Genomic DNA, 22,189 nt, shown 5'->3' on the forward strand with positions numbered 1-22,189 from the left:
TCCGACATTTGTGTTATCAGAAAAAAACCAGATTTCCACCCCCCCCCGACCCCCCGCCACCCCCTGCCCCACCCCGCTCCTTAGAGGTCAATGTAAGAAAATGGGTCAGTGTTTAAAAACATAAACAAAAACAAACCCAAAGATGCACTGAAAAGAATCACAGATATATACTGAGTGGATACCTAGGAAGGTTTTAACACTTTGCTCTTCAGAAGGAATGACTTGATTATGATTAAACTTTGGACAGCCAGGTTTTAATGAATTTAAATGTGTGTAAATTTCACTGCACAATTTGATGTAGCACCAATTCAAGAAGCTTAGGTTTTGCAGTCAAACATTGCTTAAATAGATAAGAAAGATACAAGATTAATTTCTGTGTATTATGAGAACTTTCTTTGATCCCCTTCTGTGTTTGTTATCAAATGCTCTATTATTTTGCAAATGTTCACTTCAAAGAGGGTTGTCCTTCTGTCAGTTTATATGTGAAATGAGTAATGAAGTTATGACAATTTTATTTAAATTAGCATTTTATATATATTTTATATTTATTTATTTAAGGTAATTTTAGCATTAACTGTGTCAGTCTGCTATATATTTCAATCAGATTGGTGTCTCTTATGATTATAAAAGTCTGATTTTGCTTTCTGTTACATAGACGTGTGTAGTACCACTTAGTGACATATATTTATAAATAGTGTTTCATCCTCTAATTTATCCTTTACAACATTGACCAAGATTCATTTGATTAATATATGACATACGAAAAAGAAATAAAAGTATTTTGGCTAACTTGGTTTTTCTTAATGGTTGAAACAAGAAATTTAACTATTCTGAGAATGCATATTTTCCTGCTAGGTTTATCATCATGATTCAAATTATTTCCATTTTTTTTTATCCTGGCAATTTTCATTAGTAAGTTTTTAATAAAACATTTTTTCTACCTCACATCCTCTGTAGACCCGATTAATTTTCTTATTGTGTTTTGTACTGAACAAGTACTTATTTCTTTCTGGTCAACTGGACTAGGTACTAGTTAGCTGATTTTGCAGATAATTGATTTTCCTTGGGCTGAGATAAAGGCCACGTAAATTAGATGTCTTTTTAACTAGGCATAAACCTGGATTTCATGAAACAAGTTCAATTTTTGAGTCACTAGAATTGACTGTCTTTCATTTACCGTCTTTCACTGGACTAGAACGATATCCAAGAATAAAACTGTATCCCCTTGTGATCCTTTTAAATCTTTGAGAGTTCTGCAGAGTTACATTCTTCTGATTTTAAAGACTACTAGGATATAGAATAACACTTCTGGAAAGGCAAGATTCCATCCTGCTATATATTTGCTTCATATAGAATTTTTTTTTAGATGAAAATCGCTCCAAAAGTATTTTTTAATTTCTTAACTCTTCAGAAGTCTCTTTGCAAGTGTGTTGGTTTTTCTTATGTTTTAGGCTGAACCGTTGTTGACAAATTATACCATTTTTTATTTCCTTTGATCTGATGGTTTTTAAAAGGCAGCTTTCCTCTGCATGATCACCTTGCACTCCACATAAGGTCCCCACGGGCAGGAAAAAAGTAAAGTCAGACAAACGTTGACAATCATGATCACCATTTCATAAATAGTTGTGATACTTTTGCACTTGAAAAGCAAACATCCAAACTACAGTCAAGCTTCAAGAACAGGATACAAGACCATGCACAGCTTTAAAGGTATATCTCCTCTTAATGTTAGTAAGATAGTATTTACGTCAGAACTACAGAATATAAATTCTGCGTATCCTATAAATTCTGCTCTGGCACTCAAATACTAATTTTTGTGGCAGTCTAATACACACTTTAAAGATGGCTGCTTTCATGGTAGCAGCCATGGGCAGCTTCAGTAGGATGGTATATATGGGCAAGTTGAGTGACCTCATGTACAGTGAGTGATTGGTTAGTTGCCTGTTTTTTCTTCAGCATCCTTTAAAAATATGGTTATGATAACGTACACTGAAGTTTTCCAAACAAACTCCAAGTATTCTAGTCAGTCATTCTAGTTATACATTCTTGTACATTATTGAATATATGTCACTGAGTAAATCATATATGCACATGATGAGCTTGAAGAAGCCAGCGAACTTGGCAGAAATTTGCTGAAACTCATAGAGACATCCCATTCTAGGAAGACCTGTTTTTAATATTCATATGTTGAAATCTAACTGACATAACAATAATGGTGCTGTAATGTTTTTGAGAGAACCAGTGAAAATAGTCTTGATGGCATATGCAAGAAAATTATTTTCAACTCTGTAGTGTTAAATTTTTCCAAATTGCTCACCTGTATGATATTGATGGAATATTTGCAGGCACCCATGTGTAAAAGGATGATTGCATTCTCCAGATAACCCAAGCTCATGTTCATAGAGTTAATTAGCCAAACTGAACATTTGAGACTAGTAACTGTTCATGTGACTGTCTCCTTCAGGTGCAATGTGGGTGCTTAGCACTGAAGGGAATGCATTTGCATGATATCTCAAATTTCTAAAAAACCCTGGAGAGGTTTGTCTTGTTACGCTGTTGTCCTGAGTGCTAGAGATGTTGGCAGTTTATCTCCAGTGAAAAATTGAAGTTTCTAGTTGTTTGCTTTTGTTCTTCTTTTAAACCCTCCTATTTTAAAAGGAACTAGTGATATGAAGACTTTACCTTCAGAGAAAAAGCTATCTACGTGAAATATAACCAGTCGAAACAAAACCAGTGTTTGATTTCAGATTAAATTTGATAGTTTGACGATAAAGGTATATACAGAAAGTTGGTGGAGTGTACTGCATGTTTCTGAGCACAGATACATAAGGATACTGTTGCTTACTATGTGTCTTTCTCTGTTGCCATTGAAGTAACAACCTTTCCATTTCTTGCTTTTTCTAAAAATATTTACATTAAATACTATGAATTATCTAATTGTAGAGTTAGATGTATGATTATATATGTGAACCTTTTGAGTATATGTAATTTGGACTCACTTTGTTCTTGCACAGGGTTTATAAACTTCTATGATTTAAATCTTGTGAGAAAACATTAATCTATCTAGCCTCCCAATTTCAAATGTAAGCTAATGGTACCAAAACTTTATTTGCCCATGTTCCATTCATCTCTCTCATTATTCCCAATACCCTTAATCTTTTTCTTTATTTCCATATTCTAAGTATTTCTATATGTATAAACTTAATTTGGGTAATTCCTTGCTATTAAGCTGGTCAAAGGTTCACTACAAAGCTGGCAAATTTCACACATCAAGGATGATCTGAACTAGAAGCAAGATTAATTTGGATGAAGAAAAGGGTTGTTTTTAAAGTGCAATAGCTCTCCTTGGTTGCTTTTATTTCAGGACAAGCATACTTGGTAAAAATACGTGGTAGAATCTCTTTCCTATAGCCTAAGTTAGTTCAGAGTAGGCACGTTTTCTGGAAACATAGTCTCTGCATGAGGATTTATTCAGGAATCTTTTTCTTGGAGCACCTGTGTATAGACAGTGCTTATTCAGTGGCTTTTGCTTCAAGCTACTCATGTCATTCCAAGCAATAACAACAGTGCTAAGGGGAAGGTGTTTGTATTTTTTTTTCTTTTCAGGGGAGATTTTTCCAGTTGAAAGACCATAAATTTCAACTGAAACTGTTTAGAAGATTTTAAAGAATACTTTGTAAACATTCTGAAAACAAGTCTGACCAATTCATTTTGTGAGGTGGTCTAGTAATTTCTAAGGGTCATATTTTCAGGAGCTGAAGGACGAAATTAAATTGTGAATATTAAAATAAGTATAAACCAGTTGCCAATCTACAAATCACTCAGTTTAAATACTCTGCTTACCTAATCAATGATGATTGCCCTAGAGAAAGATTTTGGTGGAAGTGATAATCCACAAAGAAGAAATGGTGATAATATGTTTAATGCATAGACACTTTCCTGAGAGTGTACTTGGCAACCAGTTTTACATTAGTCCATAATATAAATTTAAAACTTGAACAAATAAAGCATGTAGCAGATCCTTTGCATGGACTTGTCCAGAATACATGAATGCCATGTTCAGTATGTAGAATGTGTCTTGTATATTACGAGAGGAAAAAGAGAAGAACTAGAGAAAACTTAGGGATTATTAAGAGCTATTACAAATGAAGCTGCTGAAACCCACTTCCTGATAAATTGAAGATGAACCCTGTTGAAGCTAAGTAAGAAGATCCTTTACATGGCAAATAAAAGGTCTGGAGAGAAAAAGCAAATATTTTGGACAGTGGAAGACTGTAAGGAAAAACAGCAAGAGCCATTAAGTGATGGCTTAATGTAAGGATCGTGAAAGTATTAAAAGAGTATTAATAACTCACTGAGCAGTCTTCTTAGCAAAAGCTTTTTTTCCATAGCAAAATATTAGAATTATTAAATAGTAGCGTAGAGAACTACTGTAGACCTTATCCAAGCTGGTCAGAGTAAAGAATAATGAGTATGGAGTTGGATCTATGAGTTCCGGAAAGTGTTGCAAGATTTTCTTTTTTAAACAAAGTGTATAAAAGCATCAGCAGAACAGATAAAATGATTGAGGATTACTGTAATGATCTTAGAGAAAAATATGCAAGAATGTATGAGTGAGCTGGATGGCTCAGTAAAGAAAATCCTGCTGCCCTTACTAAGTAAAGGAGACATTAAAGATGAACTGGTAATTATACTGCCTCCCTGATATCACACGTATTTAAATTCTGCCCCATATAATTCAGGATTGCTTGGAAAGGAAGATAGAAACAAAACTGTTGTCAAGAGTCTTATGAAGATTCCAGATAGATTGGAGGATGTGTGACTCTGTAAATATCTGAACAACTTAGAGAGCAAAAGCCTAGGATCTGTGTACATGAGCATTCCAAGCTATATGGGAATTTCATAATGCCTACAGAGGCATATATAGAACGTTGTATTTGGGAAGCACAAGTCTGAGTCTTTTTACAGCTGAAACAAATTTTTTTGCACCTTCAGAAATAAATGTTAGGAGATAAAAGTGTAGATAAACAATTTTATTGAATATTTGACTCCAATTTAATATGGGATAATAGCTTTCAATTGACTACTGTTGATAAAGAAATTCCAGATATTTTGGAAAATTCCCAAAACACAGAACCTCATAGCTGAAATAGACAATTTTTCAATTGTCAGGATCTCAGTTCCTGGATGGTGAATATTCTTTTCGCATGAGAAACAGTTGCACAGGTAGCTGTTTTCTTGGCCATTTTTTTTTAGCAGGAAGTGATTGAGCTTAGCTTTTTCTTCTAGCAAAACAGCCCAAATTCTAGGTAACCTACTGTGGTACTTAACTGTAGTTACCATTATAAAGTGTCCCCTAATTTCTAACCTTTGTTTCTTTTGCCAAAGTTTAAGGCCATTAATTCCTGTCCCCTCTACAAAAAAGAGCTTTTCTGGTTCCTTTTTGCAACAACTTTGTTGTTGAAGACTTTTATCACTTCCCTCTCAGTCTGTTCTTCCTTAAGTGAAACAACCTATATTCTTTCATTCTTTCCTCATCCTGTTTTGTAGACCTCAGTTCATATGTCTCCTGAACTGCAGTATTCAAAACTGAATGAATACAGCAACTGAAACATTAATAGTGTAAAAAATATAAAACGGTAATTTTGATGGGAAAGGACCACTATAGGTCCTCCAGTCCCAACTCTCTCTCAGACCAGATCCAAGTAGGTAATTTTTTTTTTCTTCTCAGTTAATGGTGTGTCCTGGTTTCAGCTGGGATGGAGTTAATTGTCTTCCTAGTAGTTGGTATAGTGTTATGTTTTTGAGTTAGGTATAAGAAGAATGTTGATAACACTGATGTTTTCAGTTGTTGCTAAGTAATGTTTAGTCTGAAGTCAAGGATTTTTCAGCTTCTGATGCCCAGCCAGCACGAAGGCTGGAGGGGCACAAGAAGTTGGGAGAGGACACAACCAGGGCAGCTGACCCAAACTGGCCAAAGGGGTATTCCATACCATGGGACGTCACATCTAGTTTAGGAACTGGGGGGAGTGGGGGCGGATCACCGCTCGGGGACTAACTGGGCATCAATCGGCGGGTGGTGAGCAATTGCATTGTGCATCACTTGTATATTCCAATCCTTTTATTATTACTGTTGTCATTTCAGTAGTGTTATTGTTATCATTATTAGTGTCTTCTTGTCTGTTCTATTAAACCGTTCTTATTTCAACCCACGAGTTTTACTTCTTTTCCTGATTTTCTCCCCCATCGCACTGGGTGGAGGGGAAGTGAGTGAGCGGCTGCGTGGTGCTTAGTTGCTGGCTGGGGTTAAACCACGACATGGTGTGATATTCTTGAGTCTAGTACATGATCCCCTGTAATATCTAGAACTTAATTTTATAGAGTTGCTACCTAATAAACTCCTGAATTTCTGCAATTTATTATTCAGCTGAAGTGTGGAAATATTCATTAATTCCTTTTGAATGTAATTTTTTTTAATTACTCTTCTATTTTCTGAATCTTACCATTTTGACTTCTGATACTGCCCCATAGTAGAGTGAATACACATCCAATTAGCATCTTTCCTGTTCAAGAATAAGTGGATATATTTAACTGTACTGTATAAAGGAATATCACTTATTATAACTTTCCAGATTGATAATGAATCTCTTTCAATGAAGTGTGCGTTTCTGGACAGTCAAATTTTCTTCATATTTTTAGAGAGAACAGGATGGCTTTGTGTATAACATGATGTGATGACTCTCCTCAACTTCTCCTTTTCTCCATATTCTCTTAGCTTTAGATTCCCACAAATAAAAATAGTTTTATGATTCGCTTAGGATAAAACTACTGTTTTTCTAAAAACTACATTCATCAGTCTACAATTTCATAGCCCTCCTTTCTCCAGTTTGTAAAGTTTTTTTGCGTTGGGAAGAGTTTAAAGATAAGCCTTTTACAGCCTTCTTGAAGCTTCCATGAATTCTTAAAGGTATTTCCTAATGGACCTGAAATTGATAAAACTGGTTCTTCTGTGAATTCATGAGGTCAAATCTTCCTGAAAATACTTAAAGTTCAAGGCCTCACTGAAGTTGTCTTACCATACTTTAGTCTAAACACTTTTATATGTGTTTCTTGTGATAATTTTATATATTATCTGATCAGCATTAGCCTTTTCAGAGAACATAGGCACAGGAAAAACATCAAACTGATTGTCTTTGTAATGTCATTTCATGGTTTTCTTTTCCTGCTGGGAAACAGATTAACTAGTTCCTAGAATTTCCTTTTATCCTTGCTTCTAGAATGTGGCTTTTTATCCTTAATATCAGTTGCTAATTGTACTGTATTTTTTGCTTTGGCATTTATGCATTTGTCCCTGCATAAGTTTTATGTATTTATGTTTGCTTTGCTGTTTGTCCTTTACATTCTGTGTTTTGTCTTAGCATAGTGTCTGCTTGGTCAGTAGTGTGCTTTCTTTAAGGAATTCTCATTTCACCTGAAAAACTGTTTTCCTTACAGTTGTTTTCAATGACATATTTCATATCAATTGTCTGAGTTTATTAACAACTCTTTTCATACATAGTTTTTACTCTGTCACTGTCTCTGCTTCTCAAGAATTATTCAATGATTCTTGTCATTTAAATTGCTTTCAGCTTTCATATTTTCAGTCAGGTCTTTGTTCTTGTCAGCACTACATCTAGAATAGCTGTCCTGGAGTCATTTGCCTATCTGCTGTTTGAAAAGTTTCTGTCAAAACAATCTAGTAGTTTATCTGGACATTTTATTTCATGTTACATTCCTCATTAATTGTATGAAGATCAGTGGTGTACTTTTTAAAAAATATGGCCATAACCTTATTAATTTCAATAGAAGTATATAAAAATAGAATCTCAGCAGTCTTGATTCAGTAGTTTGTTTTATTTAGGAAAAAAAGTGTAACAGGCAACAGGGGAACAGATTGAACACACTTCTTTTAAGAGCAAGAGATCTCCTTGCTTTCTCCTTTGCATTTTGGGTATTAGCATGCAGATATAATGCTTAAATCATGGGACACCTCAAGACAGATGTTTACATCATGAATGCTGACAAATGCTTATTAAAGCTGTCAGATGCCTGTAGAATGAAATGTCTTTAACCCCACTGAGTGCTGATGTGGAGATATAGGGCTGTATGAATTTTCTTGTTACCCTGGAGTGTTTATCTGATTATTCATTGAGACTTGTATTTGGTACAGTAATTGCATCTCCTACCATTTGTCTTACCTTACTTGGTGCTTATTTTTTTATTATTGTAAAAAAAGAAAAAAGCCTGTCTAAAACATGAGTACGGACTGAGTTGTGTATTTAACCTATCAAATAGAACCTTAATATTCATGCCATATTGTAGCGGAAGACTACTGTTTGTTTTTTGTCTTTTTCCCTTCAGCTTTGTATTTGAGGAAGGCTATCCTATATTGAGAAGCAGATGTAAAAATCCTATATTTTGCTAAATGTTAAGTTTCTTCCCATAATCATGAATATCCTGCCAATCATTTCAATTTGCTGTTCTATTTGCATGACACTTTATGAAAGAAAGTCATATTGTAGTTTAAATATAAGAAGATAAATGTTTAAAGAAGAGAAATGTTTAAAGCAAATAAATTCAGTTTTCATGGAATGTATATCACAGAATTTGCTTTTCTGAGTTAACTTTTTTCTGGTTTTGCTGCAGTCTTGTAAGTGGCAGCCTATAACTTGAGGCAACAGAACAGTAGGTGGTTTCACTGACTTTTTCCTCCCCCTGTGGGTTTTCTATACTTTACTAACAAAGCATTGAGAAAACAGTTAAAATACTTGTGTAAAGAAGAGTGTAAAACCTAATACTTAAAGCATTTGATTGATGTTTGGGGTTGGAATTAATTATTTTTTGGCTGCCAAAACACATTGTTTCTGCATTTTAAGAGGTTTACAATGTCCATCCAAACAGTGCATTTGATATTAATGTATAATGTAACTTGTTAAGGAGCACATTTAAAATTAGTATTTATATGAATTCCTTGAAGATATCTCTATGGTGTTTACGTGTCATTTTTTTAAAATAAAAATGAGAAAGAGGGTCTTCCAACTAACTTCAGTTTGAAGATAGAGACTTTAGACAGATGTAACCAAAAGCTAAAAGGATTCTACTTTTCATTTTAATTCTTTGTACAGGGAGTGGTATCATGACAGTGTACTACTTTAGGTTAAAAAGAAAAGAAAGGTGTGGGGCGCTCATTATCCATTCTGTCTAATTTTTACAGGAAGAGCCATATGTTATGTTCAAGAAGTCTGACAAACCCTTGTATGGAAATGATCGATTTGAAGGTTATTGCATCGACCTCCTCAGGGAGCTGTCTACTATCCTTGGATTTTCCTATGAGATTCGACTGGTGGAGGATGGAAAATATGGAGCCCAGGAAGATGCCAGTGGACAGTGGAATGGAATGGTTCGTGAACTAATTGATCATGTAAGTTAGCTTTTGGAAGCTTTCTACTATGCATTTAGATTTCAATTCTCTCTATACTAATTATAAAACTTTTATGATAATGGTGTTTGAATAGTACTGTTTTGGAAAATGCAGATGTTTAAAGAAATAATACAAGTAGATTCACATCAACGATTTCCTTAGTGTGAATTTGTTAAATGAAGACTATTCGGCATCTCTGTTTTGCCTATAGGCAGTTTTTGTTTCTACCAAACTGGTTTAGCTCTTCCGTGGCATATGCCTAAGTCAAAATATGGAATAGATAGTATTCAGAATTTATTTCTGAAAACAAATATATCTTTTTTTTTTGTGACAAAACATACATCTTCATTAATCAATAGAAGTCAGACCTCCTCTTCTGATAGTGGATCTGAGACTTTGTCTTAGAGAAATTTCTGTGTATGTAATGTAAACACATAAATTACTTGATATACACAAAGAAGAGGAACATCTTTCTTGAAATTTTAACAATAAATTTCAAGCAGCAAGACAAAACTATCAACATGTACTGAGGAAGCAAAGTGATGCAGTGTGTGTCAAAACAGATACTATTACAATTACTTGTTAATGAGTAAGGCAGGCATTACTTTATGTCCTTCAAAGCATGCTTTCCCAGTTGGTCATGCCAGTTGAATTCAGTCTCCTAGAAACATTTTAGTCAATTTGAAAATTACGTCATTGTCCCTTTTTGTATTTATTTGGGTGAGTTGCTTGATATAGAGACATTTGATCAAAGAGTGAGATAAAACATATTCTGCACATCACTGTCATTTAAAATAAGAAGAAGGGGAGGCTGTTTTATAGCTAATTCAAGTGAAAACTAGTGATGGCAGAAACTGCATGAATAGCTTGAAGAAAAATAATCACTAATCTTGTTTCAATTTGCTTTAAGATTTCAGCAGATGGGTAGAACTTGTTAATCAAAATAGTCATATTTACTAGGAGGGTTGTTATCTTTGTGCTTTTCTAGTAAATAATAATCTGGTATTGCTGTTGCAACAGATGTTGATTATGCCTAGCTACACACTTTTAAGACGAATGCATGGGAGAACTATATTTATATTTTCTTTAAATGTGTGTATGTATTATACCTAGTACGCATACATAGAAAACAAACAGATATTTAGCTAGACTCTCTGTCCATCTCTTTACATGCATATTTTTACACATTTATAAATGCATAGGCATGCATAACTATTAGATTTGATTAGTTGTTAGGTAGTATCATCATCTGGAACTAATTTTCCATGATTGGGGTGGATATTGTGGAAGTATTTCTTACATAATTCTTCAGAAGCAAAGAAAAAATCACATTTTGGTATGCTTCTATTATTCAGCCCTAAAGCTTTCTTGAACAAGCACTAGTATGGCCTCCTAAGCTTTTCACTAAGATAATCTTGAAATACAATGCATTTGAAGAAGTTGCAGCAGTAAAATATGTGGAACAGAATCTTTTCCAATCCTTTCCTCTTGATAACACAGAATGGAACGTGTGTTCTTTTTTCCCATAGATAACATATAACTAAACTTAGATTAAAATTTATTTTCCCTTTTGAAATCATGTTTACTTAGGAGTCAGGAAAGTTTAGATACTGTGTTAGTGCATTATGGAAGATGTAGTCTAACTTCTTAACCTGGATCATAACTTTTACTAGTGTCTCAATTTCTCAGTTGTTAAAATTTTCCTTCAAATTTTTCTCTGGTTTTATATATTCTTATTTTGTAATCTATTTGAATAAATGCAACTTATTTATGCATCTGTGCCCTTTATTTGCATGCATATTATGGGTAAATTTTATTAGCAAGCAACACTTCAGACCTCAGAACTGATGTGCAAGAATTTAGAGAATTCCAGATAGACAGTTACCACATTTGATGTTTCTATACATTTAGTACTTCACGTGGCCCATTAGCTTAGTTTTTCAGTCTTTCTTTTACCTTAGAGAATATTTTTTAAATTGTCAAAAAGTTTGTTTTGTGTAAAGTGATTTAATAAACTCAATTACTATTTTTTTTGAAAGTTTAAAATGATTCTGCCTACATTTTTCAACCTGAGTTTCTAATTAAAACAAATAGACTACAGAATAAAGACAGTTCTGAAAGTTGGCATAGTACTTACATCTATTTGAAAAATATTTTTAGAATTTATTTTATTTTTATCTGCTTGTTATATTTTAACTGTCAGTTACTTAAGTTCAGAAAGAGGGTACTATGCTGTGGTATATATCTTTACAAGGGTAGTTTGTAGCATTTGTTATTCAAGAATAAATAAAATGGATAATTTCTGTATAGTATGTGTGTAGAAAGGAGGATGCACAATTTATATAAATATAAAAAGTACCAAATAGAATAAGTTTTTAAATAAACTGTTTAAATCGGTGTTTAGTCACTTTACATAGTTATTTGGACTCAAAAGTGTAAGTGAAATGAAGATAATGCTATCTGAACTGAGCTCAGCATATCATGTCAGTCTCAGGCTTGAAATTCTATAGTGTGAACAGAGACTGAAGACTTTACATAAGGCTTTGTGTGTTTTCAATCTCCTTTCCCATAGTTTACTTGCATATCTTCTTTCTTTGACTGTTTTACTTAGTGTTCACATACGTCATCATTCTGATATTGGTCTCCAAAGAATGACTAGTTTCCTTTTGAATAAATGGTAAATACAGAAAGTGAAAAATGAGTTCAGTGATTCCTTCCCTTTGATGACTGAATGATAATGAATTCTTGTTGGAAAAGACAGTGGTCTTTATAGCTGCAAATGGAAGAGAAATAATTCACTAGGACAGCAAATACAGATGAGATTTCCCTATGAAAACAATTTAAATTGAATTTCTCCAGTTAAGCAGTCTGATTTCTTTGCCACAATTTTACCGTCCTCTGGTTAATTCAAGACAAGGGTGTTAGATATTTGGGGGAGGGGGAGCTAAAATCCAGGTATCTGCATCCTTTACAGATGCATTCTTCATAAAGAAGTATTCTTTATACTGACTTGCTGTCTTTGGTTCAAGAACTTTATTCAAGGATAGATTGATTGAATTTGTTTTGAACTGAATTATAAATTCTGGAGATGTCAGGTTGTTCTGTGGTGCTAAAAGTTGTTATGGTAGTGTATTATATTGTAGGAGATATATAGTGTGAGTGTTTAAATTATGTTCTCCTATAGCTAGCGGATACTGATAGAATAAAAATATATAATTTTGCTTTTTTTCTGTTAGACATTCTACTTTACAGCTCCAAAATTACTTCAAAACAGTTTTATTGTTTGGTTCTAAAACAGGCAAAAATCACTATTTTGTACTTCCCCAGAGATAGAAATGAAAGTGAAAAATCCACTGGGAAGTAATTTGTTATTATTGTATACCATTAAAATAACATTTTTTTTCTTTGACTCTGTTTCAATGATTCTTCTACAGCACAAAGCTTATGCATTACAAATAGACTCTAAATCTTGCAGATTTTTTATGATTCATAAATAATTACAGAAAAGCACCAATTTTTAGATCATGACTGCTCTTTTTATTATATGTGAGGTTTAAATGGGAACTTTTCTTCGTATCTCAGAGGAGTAGGATTTTCAGCTTGGAGGAAGTTAAGACTTATGCAGTTGGACAGTTGGAAAGCACTACTTAATTTGAATTAACTTTAGACATAGCTTTGTGTTTTACTTCAGTATCTTTTGAATTTTTTAAAATCAATATCTTAGTAAATAAATGCTTACATACAAAATGCTTACGTTTATGAAAATAGTAGTGGTCTTCCATTCTCTCAAGAAGAGAATAGTTTCAGAAGTTTATATAAATCAGTTTAAAGTGTTTCTGGAGACATCTTCCTCCAATAACTTGTTACTTTTCTTTTTTTTTTTTTTTTTCTAATTTAAGGTCCTTATGTTCTTGAAGGACTACAGCCAAGTTCTTTGTATTACTGTGTAAAAGTGAAAAAAAGCTTCCAGTAAGCACCTATATAGATTTTGCTTGCTTTCATTCTGAGACAAATAAAAATCTGTATGAGTAAAGGAATTTAAGTTTCTTCCATCTTTTTATATTCTTTTCTCTTCCTCCACTTTTCAAATGCAGTTTCATCACATTGTTTAGACTCTATCTCTTTCCTTCATACTTACAGCAAGTCCTGCCATATAGAGCCTCATAAGTTTAGGCTAAGGAGCTTCTCTTGTCTCTTCTCCTCCAGGATAGATACAGTCTTCCTCCTTGTAACTTTTGTGCAGAAGGTCTGACAGTTGAGATTTTCAATACAGTGCAGGACAGTTTAGCCATGCCTCTTTCATTAATCAAAATCTCAAAAAATTTGACAGTAGTAGGGAGTTAGAGACTCTATAAGAGAAAGAAAGATTGAGCATTATGTCTTTTTGCACCAACATTATATGTGCTGGACAACAAAACCTGTGGTCTGTCAGTGCTCTTTAGAGCACCGTATCTGCTTTATGGCTGCCTCATTGTATTAGTGAAAACACTGGTCTGATGTCAACATTTTCAAAGCTATGTGTAACACTTAACTCCTACTGAAATTTTTTCAAATGATGCTCCTAAATTAATGTACTGACACTTACTCATATACTACTACTTGTTGAACATTATTATTAGTCCATTTTCAAAATATTTCTCCACAGAGGATCACTGGATTGTAACACCTTCCTTTAACAATTTTTTTTTTTATCACATAGAATGCTATTCTATTCACCTTCTCCTTTCTGTATTACTCAGAATGACTTAGTTGTTTTTTGCAAGACTCCCTAGATTTTTGCTAAGGGCTCCTGTGCTAATCATCATCAGGTTCAAATAATAAGAATGTTTCATAGGACAACCTAGTTAGTAAACCAGAGGCAGAATGTCAGTAGTGACTTCAGAAATGTGTTTTGCCTTACTTATCTGAATTTGGAAAATTCAGGACTTTGGCACAATGGTTTATCTCTCTTCCTTTGTGGCTAATATTTATGACTGTGAACTGTCATTAATTTCATATTTCTTTAAAAATATTATAGATGTCTGTCCTGGTTTCAGCTGGGATGGAGTTAATTGTCTTCCTAGTAGTTGGTATAGTGTTATGTTTTTGAGTTAGGTATAAGAAGAATGTTGATAACACTGATGTTTTCAGTTGTTGCTAAGTAATGTTTAGTCTGAAGTCAAGGATTTTTCAGCTTCTGATGCCCAGCCAGCACGAAGGCTGGAGGGGCACAAGAAGTTGGGAGAGGACACAACCAGGGCAGCTGACCCAAACTGGCCAAAGGGGTATTCCATACCATGGGACGTCACATCTAGTTTAGGAACTGGGGGGAGTGGGGGCGGATCACCGCTCGGGGACTAACTGGGCATCAATCGGCGGGTGGTGAGCAATTGCATTGTGCATCACTTGTATATTCCAATCCTTTTATTATTACTGTTGTCATTTCAGTATGTTATTGTTATCATTATTAGTGTCTTCTTGTCTGTTCTATTAAACCGTTCTTATTTCAACCCACGAGTTTTACTTCTTTTCCTGATTTTCTCCCCCATCGCACTGGGTGGAGGGGAAGTGAGTGAGCGGCTGCGTGGTGCTTAGTTGCTGGCTGGGGTTAAACCACGACATGGTGTGATATTCTTGAGTCTAGTACATGATCCCCTGTAATATCTAGAACTTAATTTTATAGAGTTGCTACCTAATAAACTCCTGAATTTCTGCAATTTATTATTCAGCTGAAGTGTGGAAAAATTCATTAATTCCTTTTGAATGTCATTTTGAATGTGCTTAGATGCCAGCTGGGGTCAAACCATAACAATGTCATAGTTTAAACAGATATATCATCTGAGTAAGCATAAAAAAAAAAAAAAAAAAGGCCTGAATTGTGACACGAATGGAGATTGAAAAGATTCTCCAGAGAATGTCTTTATTTATGACAAAATTTGAGTGCACTGCTGGTGAGAAGTTAAACTGGTGCCAATAGAAGAATATTGAATTAGTATTGTAATATCTTACTTCGAATTTGCAAGAAAGGTTTCAAACTATTTAGGCCTTAAGTTTAGAACATTCTTCTATATCAGTCTTTTTAAATATTTATTTCAGTCACATTAACAGCTATAAAATTATCAATTTAAATCCAGAAATGGTTATTTCTCCCTCTTTAACATGTTTTCCATTAACTCATAATATAGATTAACCATGTAATCATGTAATGATATATCAGAAAATAAAAATGGATAGAAACATATCAGAATGCAGAAGTGATTCTATCTTATATTTCTGCAAAAATCTACTTTTTTTCCCTGACCCATCTTTCTCCATCTAAACCTACATCTCAGACTTCTCTTAATGTTCGTCTTGATTATCTTACTCTCAAATTCAGTAGAACATCACCAGAATGAATCTCATTATTTTTTACTTGTCTTTTTTATTCCTTTATTCTTGTCATGTCTTCTATAAATCTTGAAAAATCAATCTTTTTTTTTCTTGCCCATACAGTGAAGTAGTTCTCAGGCCACACCTTTCTTTTGTACGTTTGCCTGCAGCAGCGGACCCTGTTTCTGTCTTCTGATAAGTTCATGAATCCATTTCTTGAGGTCCATGTTCCTTGCTGGTTTGACCTAACATTTTAAACGTGTGCTTTTCTCTTATTGTGCTGCATCAGTGCAGGAAGGGGAGCAGAATGAAGCACCCATAATGGAAGGGGAAATGGCTAGTGGCCTGCTAAGCATTTAGACACACACAAGTGTATGGGGCTGGATGGGATCCACCCAAGGGTTCTGATGGTGCTGGCAGAAGTGCTCACCAAGACACTTTCAACCATTTATCAGCAATCCTGGCTAACCAGGGAGGTCCCAGTTGACTGCAAGTTAGCAAATGTGATGCCCATCTACAAGAAGGGCTGGAAGGAGGATCTGGGGAATACAGACCTGTCAGCCTGACCTTGGTGGCGGGGAACGTTATGGAGCAGATCATCTTGAGTGCCATTGCATGGCACATGCAGGACAACCAGGCGATCAGGCCCAGTCAGCATGGGTTTATGAAAGGCAGGTCCTGCTTGACCAACCTGATCTTCTATGACAAGGTGACCTGCTTAGTGGATGAGGGAAAGGCTGTGGGTGTTGTCTACCTATACTTTAGTAAAGCCATCTCTCACAGCATTCTCTTGGAGAAAGTGGATGCTCATGGCTTGGACAGGTGTACTCTTTGCTGGGTAAAAAAATGGCTGGATGGCCGGACCCAAGGAGTTGTAGTGAAAGGAGTTAAATCCAGCTGGCAGCTGGTCACAAGTGGTGTTCCCCAGGGCTCAGTATTGTGGCTAGTTCTGTTTAATATCTTTATCAATGATCTGGATGAGGGAATCGAGTGCATCTTCAGGAAGTTTGCAGGTGACACCAAGTTGGGAGCAAGTGTTGATCTGCTTGAGGGAAGGAAGGGTCTGCAGAGGGATCTGGACAGGCTGGATCAATGAGCTGAGGCCAGTTGTATGGGGTTCAACAGGGCTAAGTGCCAGGTCCTGCACTTGGGTCACAACAACCCCATGCAACGCTACAAGCTTGGGGAAGAGTGACTGGAAAGCTGCCCAGCAGAAAAGGACCAGGTGGTATCGGTCAACAGCCGGCTGAATATGAGCCAGCAGTGTGCCTGCCCAGGTGGCCAAGAAGGCCAACAGAATCCCAGCTTGTATCAGAAATAGCGTGGCCAGCAGGACCAGGGAAGTGATTGTCCCCCTGTATTCAGCACTGGTGCGGCTACACCTTGAATATTGTGTTCAGTTTTGGGCCCCTCACTGCAAGAAAGACATTGAGGTGCTGGAGTGTGTCCAAAGGACAGCAATAAAGCTGGTGAAGAGTCTAAGGAACAAGCCTTCTGAGGAGTGGCTGAGGGAACTGGGGTTGTTTAGCCTGGAGACAAGGAGGCTGAGGGGAGACCTTATCGCTCTCTACAACTACCTGAAAGGAGGTTGTAGGGAGGTGGGTGTTGGTCTCTTCTCCCAAGTAACAAGAAGAATGACAGGAAGAAACAGCCTCAAGTTGTACCAGGTGAGGCTTAGATTGGATATTGGGAAAATTTCTCCCCCAAAAGGGTTATCCATCATTGGAACGAGCTGCCCAGGGAAGTGGTGGAGTCACCATCCATGGAGATATTTAAAAGACGTGTAGACGTGGCACTTAGGGACATGGTTTAGTGGTGGACTTGGCAGTGTTAGGTTAACAGTTGGACTTGATGATCTTAAGGTTCTTTTCCAACCTAAATGATTCTATGATTCTATGTTTTAAGTGCTTTATTTCCATATCACTGTTCCTGTTTGAATCATGAGAGCATCATTAAAACTCCTTGATATTTTATTTTTGTGTTTTGTAGAAACTGTTAGTAACATTTGTTCACATTTCAACAGAGAATTTGACTCTGAAGTGAATCCTAAAATAGATTTTTTTTGTTTCCCAGTTAAGAGAATTTACTGACTGTAACTGTTGTTATCAAAAACATTTTTTTGTTAGAAATTCTTTTGGGAAGTATTTTTCAATCAATTAATGATTAATCAATTAATAAGTGAATTTCTCTTTGAAATTTGTTGTTCTGGTTTTGGTACTCTATAGAGGAAGGGAAACAAAATCTATTCAACATTTTAATTAAAAGAGATTTTGACAAAATTAGAACTTTAGGATCAGATGTTTAGTTTAGGATCATATGTTGACCCCCAGTCAATTTGGTGTCATAGTGATTTTCCTTTTGAAGACTTGGGTAAAGACTTGTTATCATGGAACTTTCTGACTTCAATAAAATAAAAGAAAGCTAGGACACAAGTTTTTTATCAGCTATCTTAGAAATTATTCTTCCCCTGCTACTATATCATGTGAACGGTGAGATACCAGACAATGATATGCATAGTTTACATTTTTTTCTACTTGAGTAAACAAGCAGAAGATTTTTGTTAGAGGAAAAAAGTATTCATTTCATTTTGATGCTATTCTCTCTGTCTTAGTTCTCCATACTTGTGGTATTATTTTTAAGCTCCTTAGAACTGATACTGCTCACAGTATATTAAAATACATTATAACATGTCAAGCACTGCAAAATGATTATCGAGTCTGTTGTTAACACTTTTCTTGTCTGAAAAAGAATCAACTTCAGAGTAAGATATCTTTCCACCAGCATCTGCAAAATGAGTGTGCATCTGTTGTGAAAGTACTTGTGCAACCCCCCGCCAATAAAACAAAAATCCCAAACCCACAGAAACTCAGAGATCTGCTTAATTTGCTTTGTTTTCTGTTTTTTGCAAAGATACTTATTTGCATTCTTAGAAGGGAGAACTGGGTGCATATAATTGCAGTATTTTATTTGGTAACACTTTAAAGTTTAGTTCTTAAAGTTTGGCTTTACAAAAAATGTGTTTCTGCATTCTTGAGGTGGTAAAGCTTTATTATAAATGTACTAGTTGTTGAGTTTTTTTACATTTCTTTCCTTTGAAGGACCCTTTCTTTAAATATACAAACTATAGAAAACCTAAGTACAATATATATGTGAACCAGTTTAAAAAAGAGATCTTACTTTTTTTACACATTAATTGTCCATTGAAATTTGCAGTTGATCATCACTTTTCAGCAAAAAAAAAAAATAAATTTCCTATTCTGTCTTCCTTTAAAAAGGAGCTGTGTTGAGAGCATTAAATATACCTTTTTTTTTTTCTTCCTATTAATAATATTATTCTAAAGTCCTGGTAATCTTGGGCAGATTTTCTTTATTCAGAGAAGTGGTATCTTTGACTTGTGTTCATTAACATATTAAAATAGATTTTTTTATGACCATCTTCTGTGCATGTCAAGGTATTTGCTGAGATAATTAACATTATGGCAGTCTTGTTAATTTTGACTCATGAAAAAAAAGAGGTTTATCCGTGAAAAGCATGGAATTTGAGAGGGTAAAAAACATGATAGTTTTATGAAACAAGGGCAGCTCATGTAATAGATGTGAAAGGTAATTTTTGACAATGCCTACCTTTATTCAGTGTTATTACATAAACAAGGTACTAATGATTGCAGATGTTCTCAAAAAGGATTATTTTGATACGAACTCCTTTTTTCAGATACATATTTAGAACCTATTTAACATCTTAAATCAGGCCTCATAAAGTCAATTTAATGTAGAGTACAATTCCACAGATTAGAATATTGTATCCAAGAGGGGAAGACAGGGGAAATGCCTAAGTGAATGTTTTGATAAAAGGTGCCTGTTGGAGCACTAGCTACGTAGGCTTCTGTTTTAGCCAATAGAGACCTAGTGCAAAAAATTATACCAGAGCTGAGAGAGAAATTTGGCTTATCTTCTAAACCTGTGTCCAGTGGATTAATTCAAGTTAGATGCTCCATGATCTCAAGCGCATTTGCATAAGGCAGCAGATGTCACAGAGGACATCCCTCCTATTCTAGAGCAACACATTTGAGGATGGGTTGGCTGTTCGGGGTATCTTTTATGCAGTAGACACATTCAGGAACACAAAACACTTTTCTAGAACTTGGTCAGCTGAATTGCTTTTTAGGCTCCATCATCTGTATTGATTAGACCTTCACTGGCTGTGATGGGAGTTTAAACTGCTACAGACTAAGCCGGTAGCCCACACGTAAGTGTCTGGTGCCACTTGAGCTTCCTTGAGCTGTCCAAGACTCCCACATAGTGCTATCAAATCTAAGACCTATGGGAGACCCTTTCATTGATGGAACAGCAACTAGAGGCATGGGGATATCTTAAAGCATGTCACAAGCTCTAGTCCAATATAGAAAAGGGCTTGGAATAAGAGCCCAGGAGTCTGCCTTTTGGTGTTAGCTCACATGTAGGTTGTGCTTGAAGGAATTTTGAGGTTACAATCTATGTTTACAAAATTATATTTGTATTGCACTTGCTACAGTATTCATTGAGTGTTAATCTTATTTTTTTTTAATTACTGTCAGTAAATGTGAGTAGATAAATTCCTCTCTCAGAAAAGTATACTAAGACTTTTCTGAATGCCGATACTTGTTTATACAAGCAAACATAGCTGTTTTCTCATGGAATTATGCTATTTTCCAATTAGTTTTCATTATCCCTGTCACCTATCATGCTTGTATTCGGAGCTGGAAAAAATAAGGATTACCATGAGAAACTATAATGTGGAAAAACAGCTGTCTGAAGACCGTTATCCATTAAGAAAGAAAATAGTAATTTTGCTAACAGTGCCTTCATAACAAGTTTTGGGGGTTTTTTGTGTTCCTAGTTTTTCTGTACCTTTAAATAGATCATTTAAGCTGTCTGGATAGAATGCCTGTCTTTCATCTGGTTGTATAGTTTGTTGAAATATTTTTTCATTAGGCTAATAGCATGAGATAAATTATCTCACAAATCTTGGTTTAAATTAATCTTTTTAGATAAAACATCATGGGTTTTGTCCATTTTTGCCTGAGGAGTAACCACATCTATTCATCATAAAAATAAAAAAAAGGCCCAACAAATCTGCATGTACTTTAGTTTCACATTCAAAAATAGGCTTAATAAAGCCTATATCTTTTTTTTAAATACATGATTTCTGTTGATGGGGTGGTTTACATGGTGCATAATATTACTCGTCAACACAACTTGTATTCATAGACAGAAAGTTATTTTTCATTTCTTATGCTAGGGAATATTCAGGCTGTTCAGACTAAGGAAAATAAGTAAGAAAGGAGAGAGAATGCAAGTACTACTGTTCGAGGTGGCAAAGGTAAGTGTTGCACAGATCTTTAATGAATAATAGGAAGAAGTGAGTGATCATGTGAGTGTAGTAGATAATGTAACAGGCTTAGAAGCTTATGTCAAGGGAAATCCAGTGGGACCCACTTCCTTTCTAGTGGGACTCGAACCCACTAATGCACCTCTGTTTCTGGTGGGACTCAAACCCACACTTGTGCCTCGAGTGTCCACCGCTGACTGAGGAGAGAGACACGGACAGAGTATAGAATTACAAAGGATTTTTTCTTAAGCAATGCGCATGTGATGCCCCAGCCTAGTGCTTGGGCACCCTGATATTGAGGAAGGCAGGGTTTATATATGTTACAATACAGTTGTGTAGACTAATAAAATCACCTGTGTTAAGGGGTAGGCTAATCATTTGCCATTGTTTGTGTAATAAGTGCGTGCTTATCCCATGCAGGATCAGTGTGTGCTTATCCAGTGCAGGTGGTTAGTGGTGTGTGTTAATCTTCATTGTTCTAAACCTGTGCAGGTGGAGTGGTTTTGTACTGGGTTCTGTCCGTTGCTGTTTTGAGAACCTTGAGTTCATTGCTAGGCTTGGGTCACAATACTTTTCTATTGTCTGAGAGTGTTTCTTTGCAATCTGCTGATATTGGTTCTTAACACTTCACATCTACATTTTTTAAATGAAGGTGTGTGCTGCTTTTGGCTGGGATAGAGTTAATTTTCTTCATGGTAGCTAATATGGGGCTATATTTTGGATCTGTGCTGAAAACAGTGTTGATAATGCTGAGATGTTTTTGTTACTGCTTAGCAGTGCTAACACACAGCCAAGGCCTTTTCTGCTTCTCACCCCACCCTACCAGTGAGCGGGCTGGGGGGGGCACAAGGAATTGGGAAGGGACACAGCTGGGACAGCTGACCCTGACTGACCAAAAGTATCAAAGGGATATTCCAGGCCATATGGCGTCATGCTCAGTATATAAGGCTGGGGGAAGAAAAAGGAAGGGGGGACGTTCAGACTTGCAGTGTTTGTCTTCCCAAGTGACCGTT

The 22,189-nt window shown here is 35.5% G+C and overlaps 1 protein-coding gene across 4 annotated transcripts in view; it reads left to right on the forward strand.

Moving 5' to 3' along the window:
- GRIK2 (glutamate ionotropic receptor kainate type subunit 2) overlaps nucleotides 1-22,189 on the forward strand; it is a 421,417-nt gene that overhangs the window by 232,399 nt on the left and 166,829 nt on the right. For all 4 annotated transcript variants that reach the window (XM_069804941.1, XM_069804944.1, XM_069804945.1 and 1 more), the window contains one exon: nucleotides 9,254-9,460. In XM_069804941.1, the coding sequence (XP_069661042.1) occupies nucleotides 9,254-9,460 (207 nt within the window). The remainder of the gene's footprint in view (nucleotides 1-9,253; nucleotides 9,461-22,189) is intronic.

The sequence above is a fragment of the Haliaeetus albicilla genome, chromosome 17 (assembly GCF_947461875.1).
Source record: "Haliaeetus albicilla chromosome 17, bHalAlb1.1, whole genome shotgun sequence".
NCBI lineage: Eukaryota > Metazoa > Chordata > Aves > Accipitriformes > Accipitridae > Haliaeetus > Haliaeetus albicilla.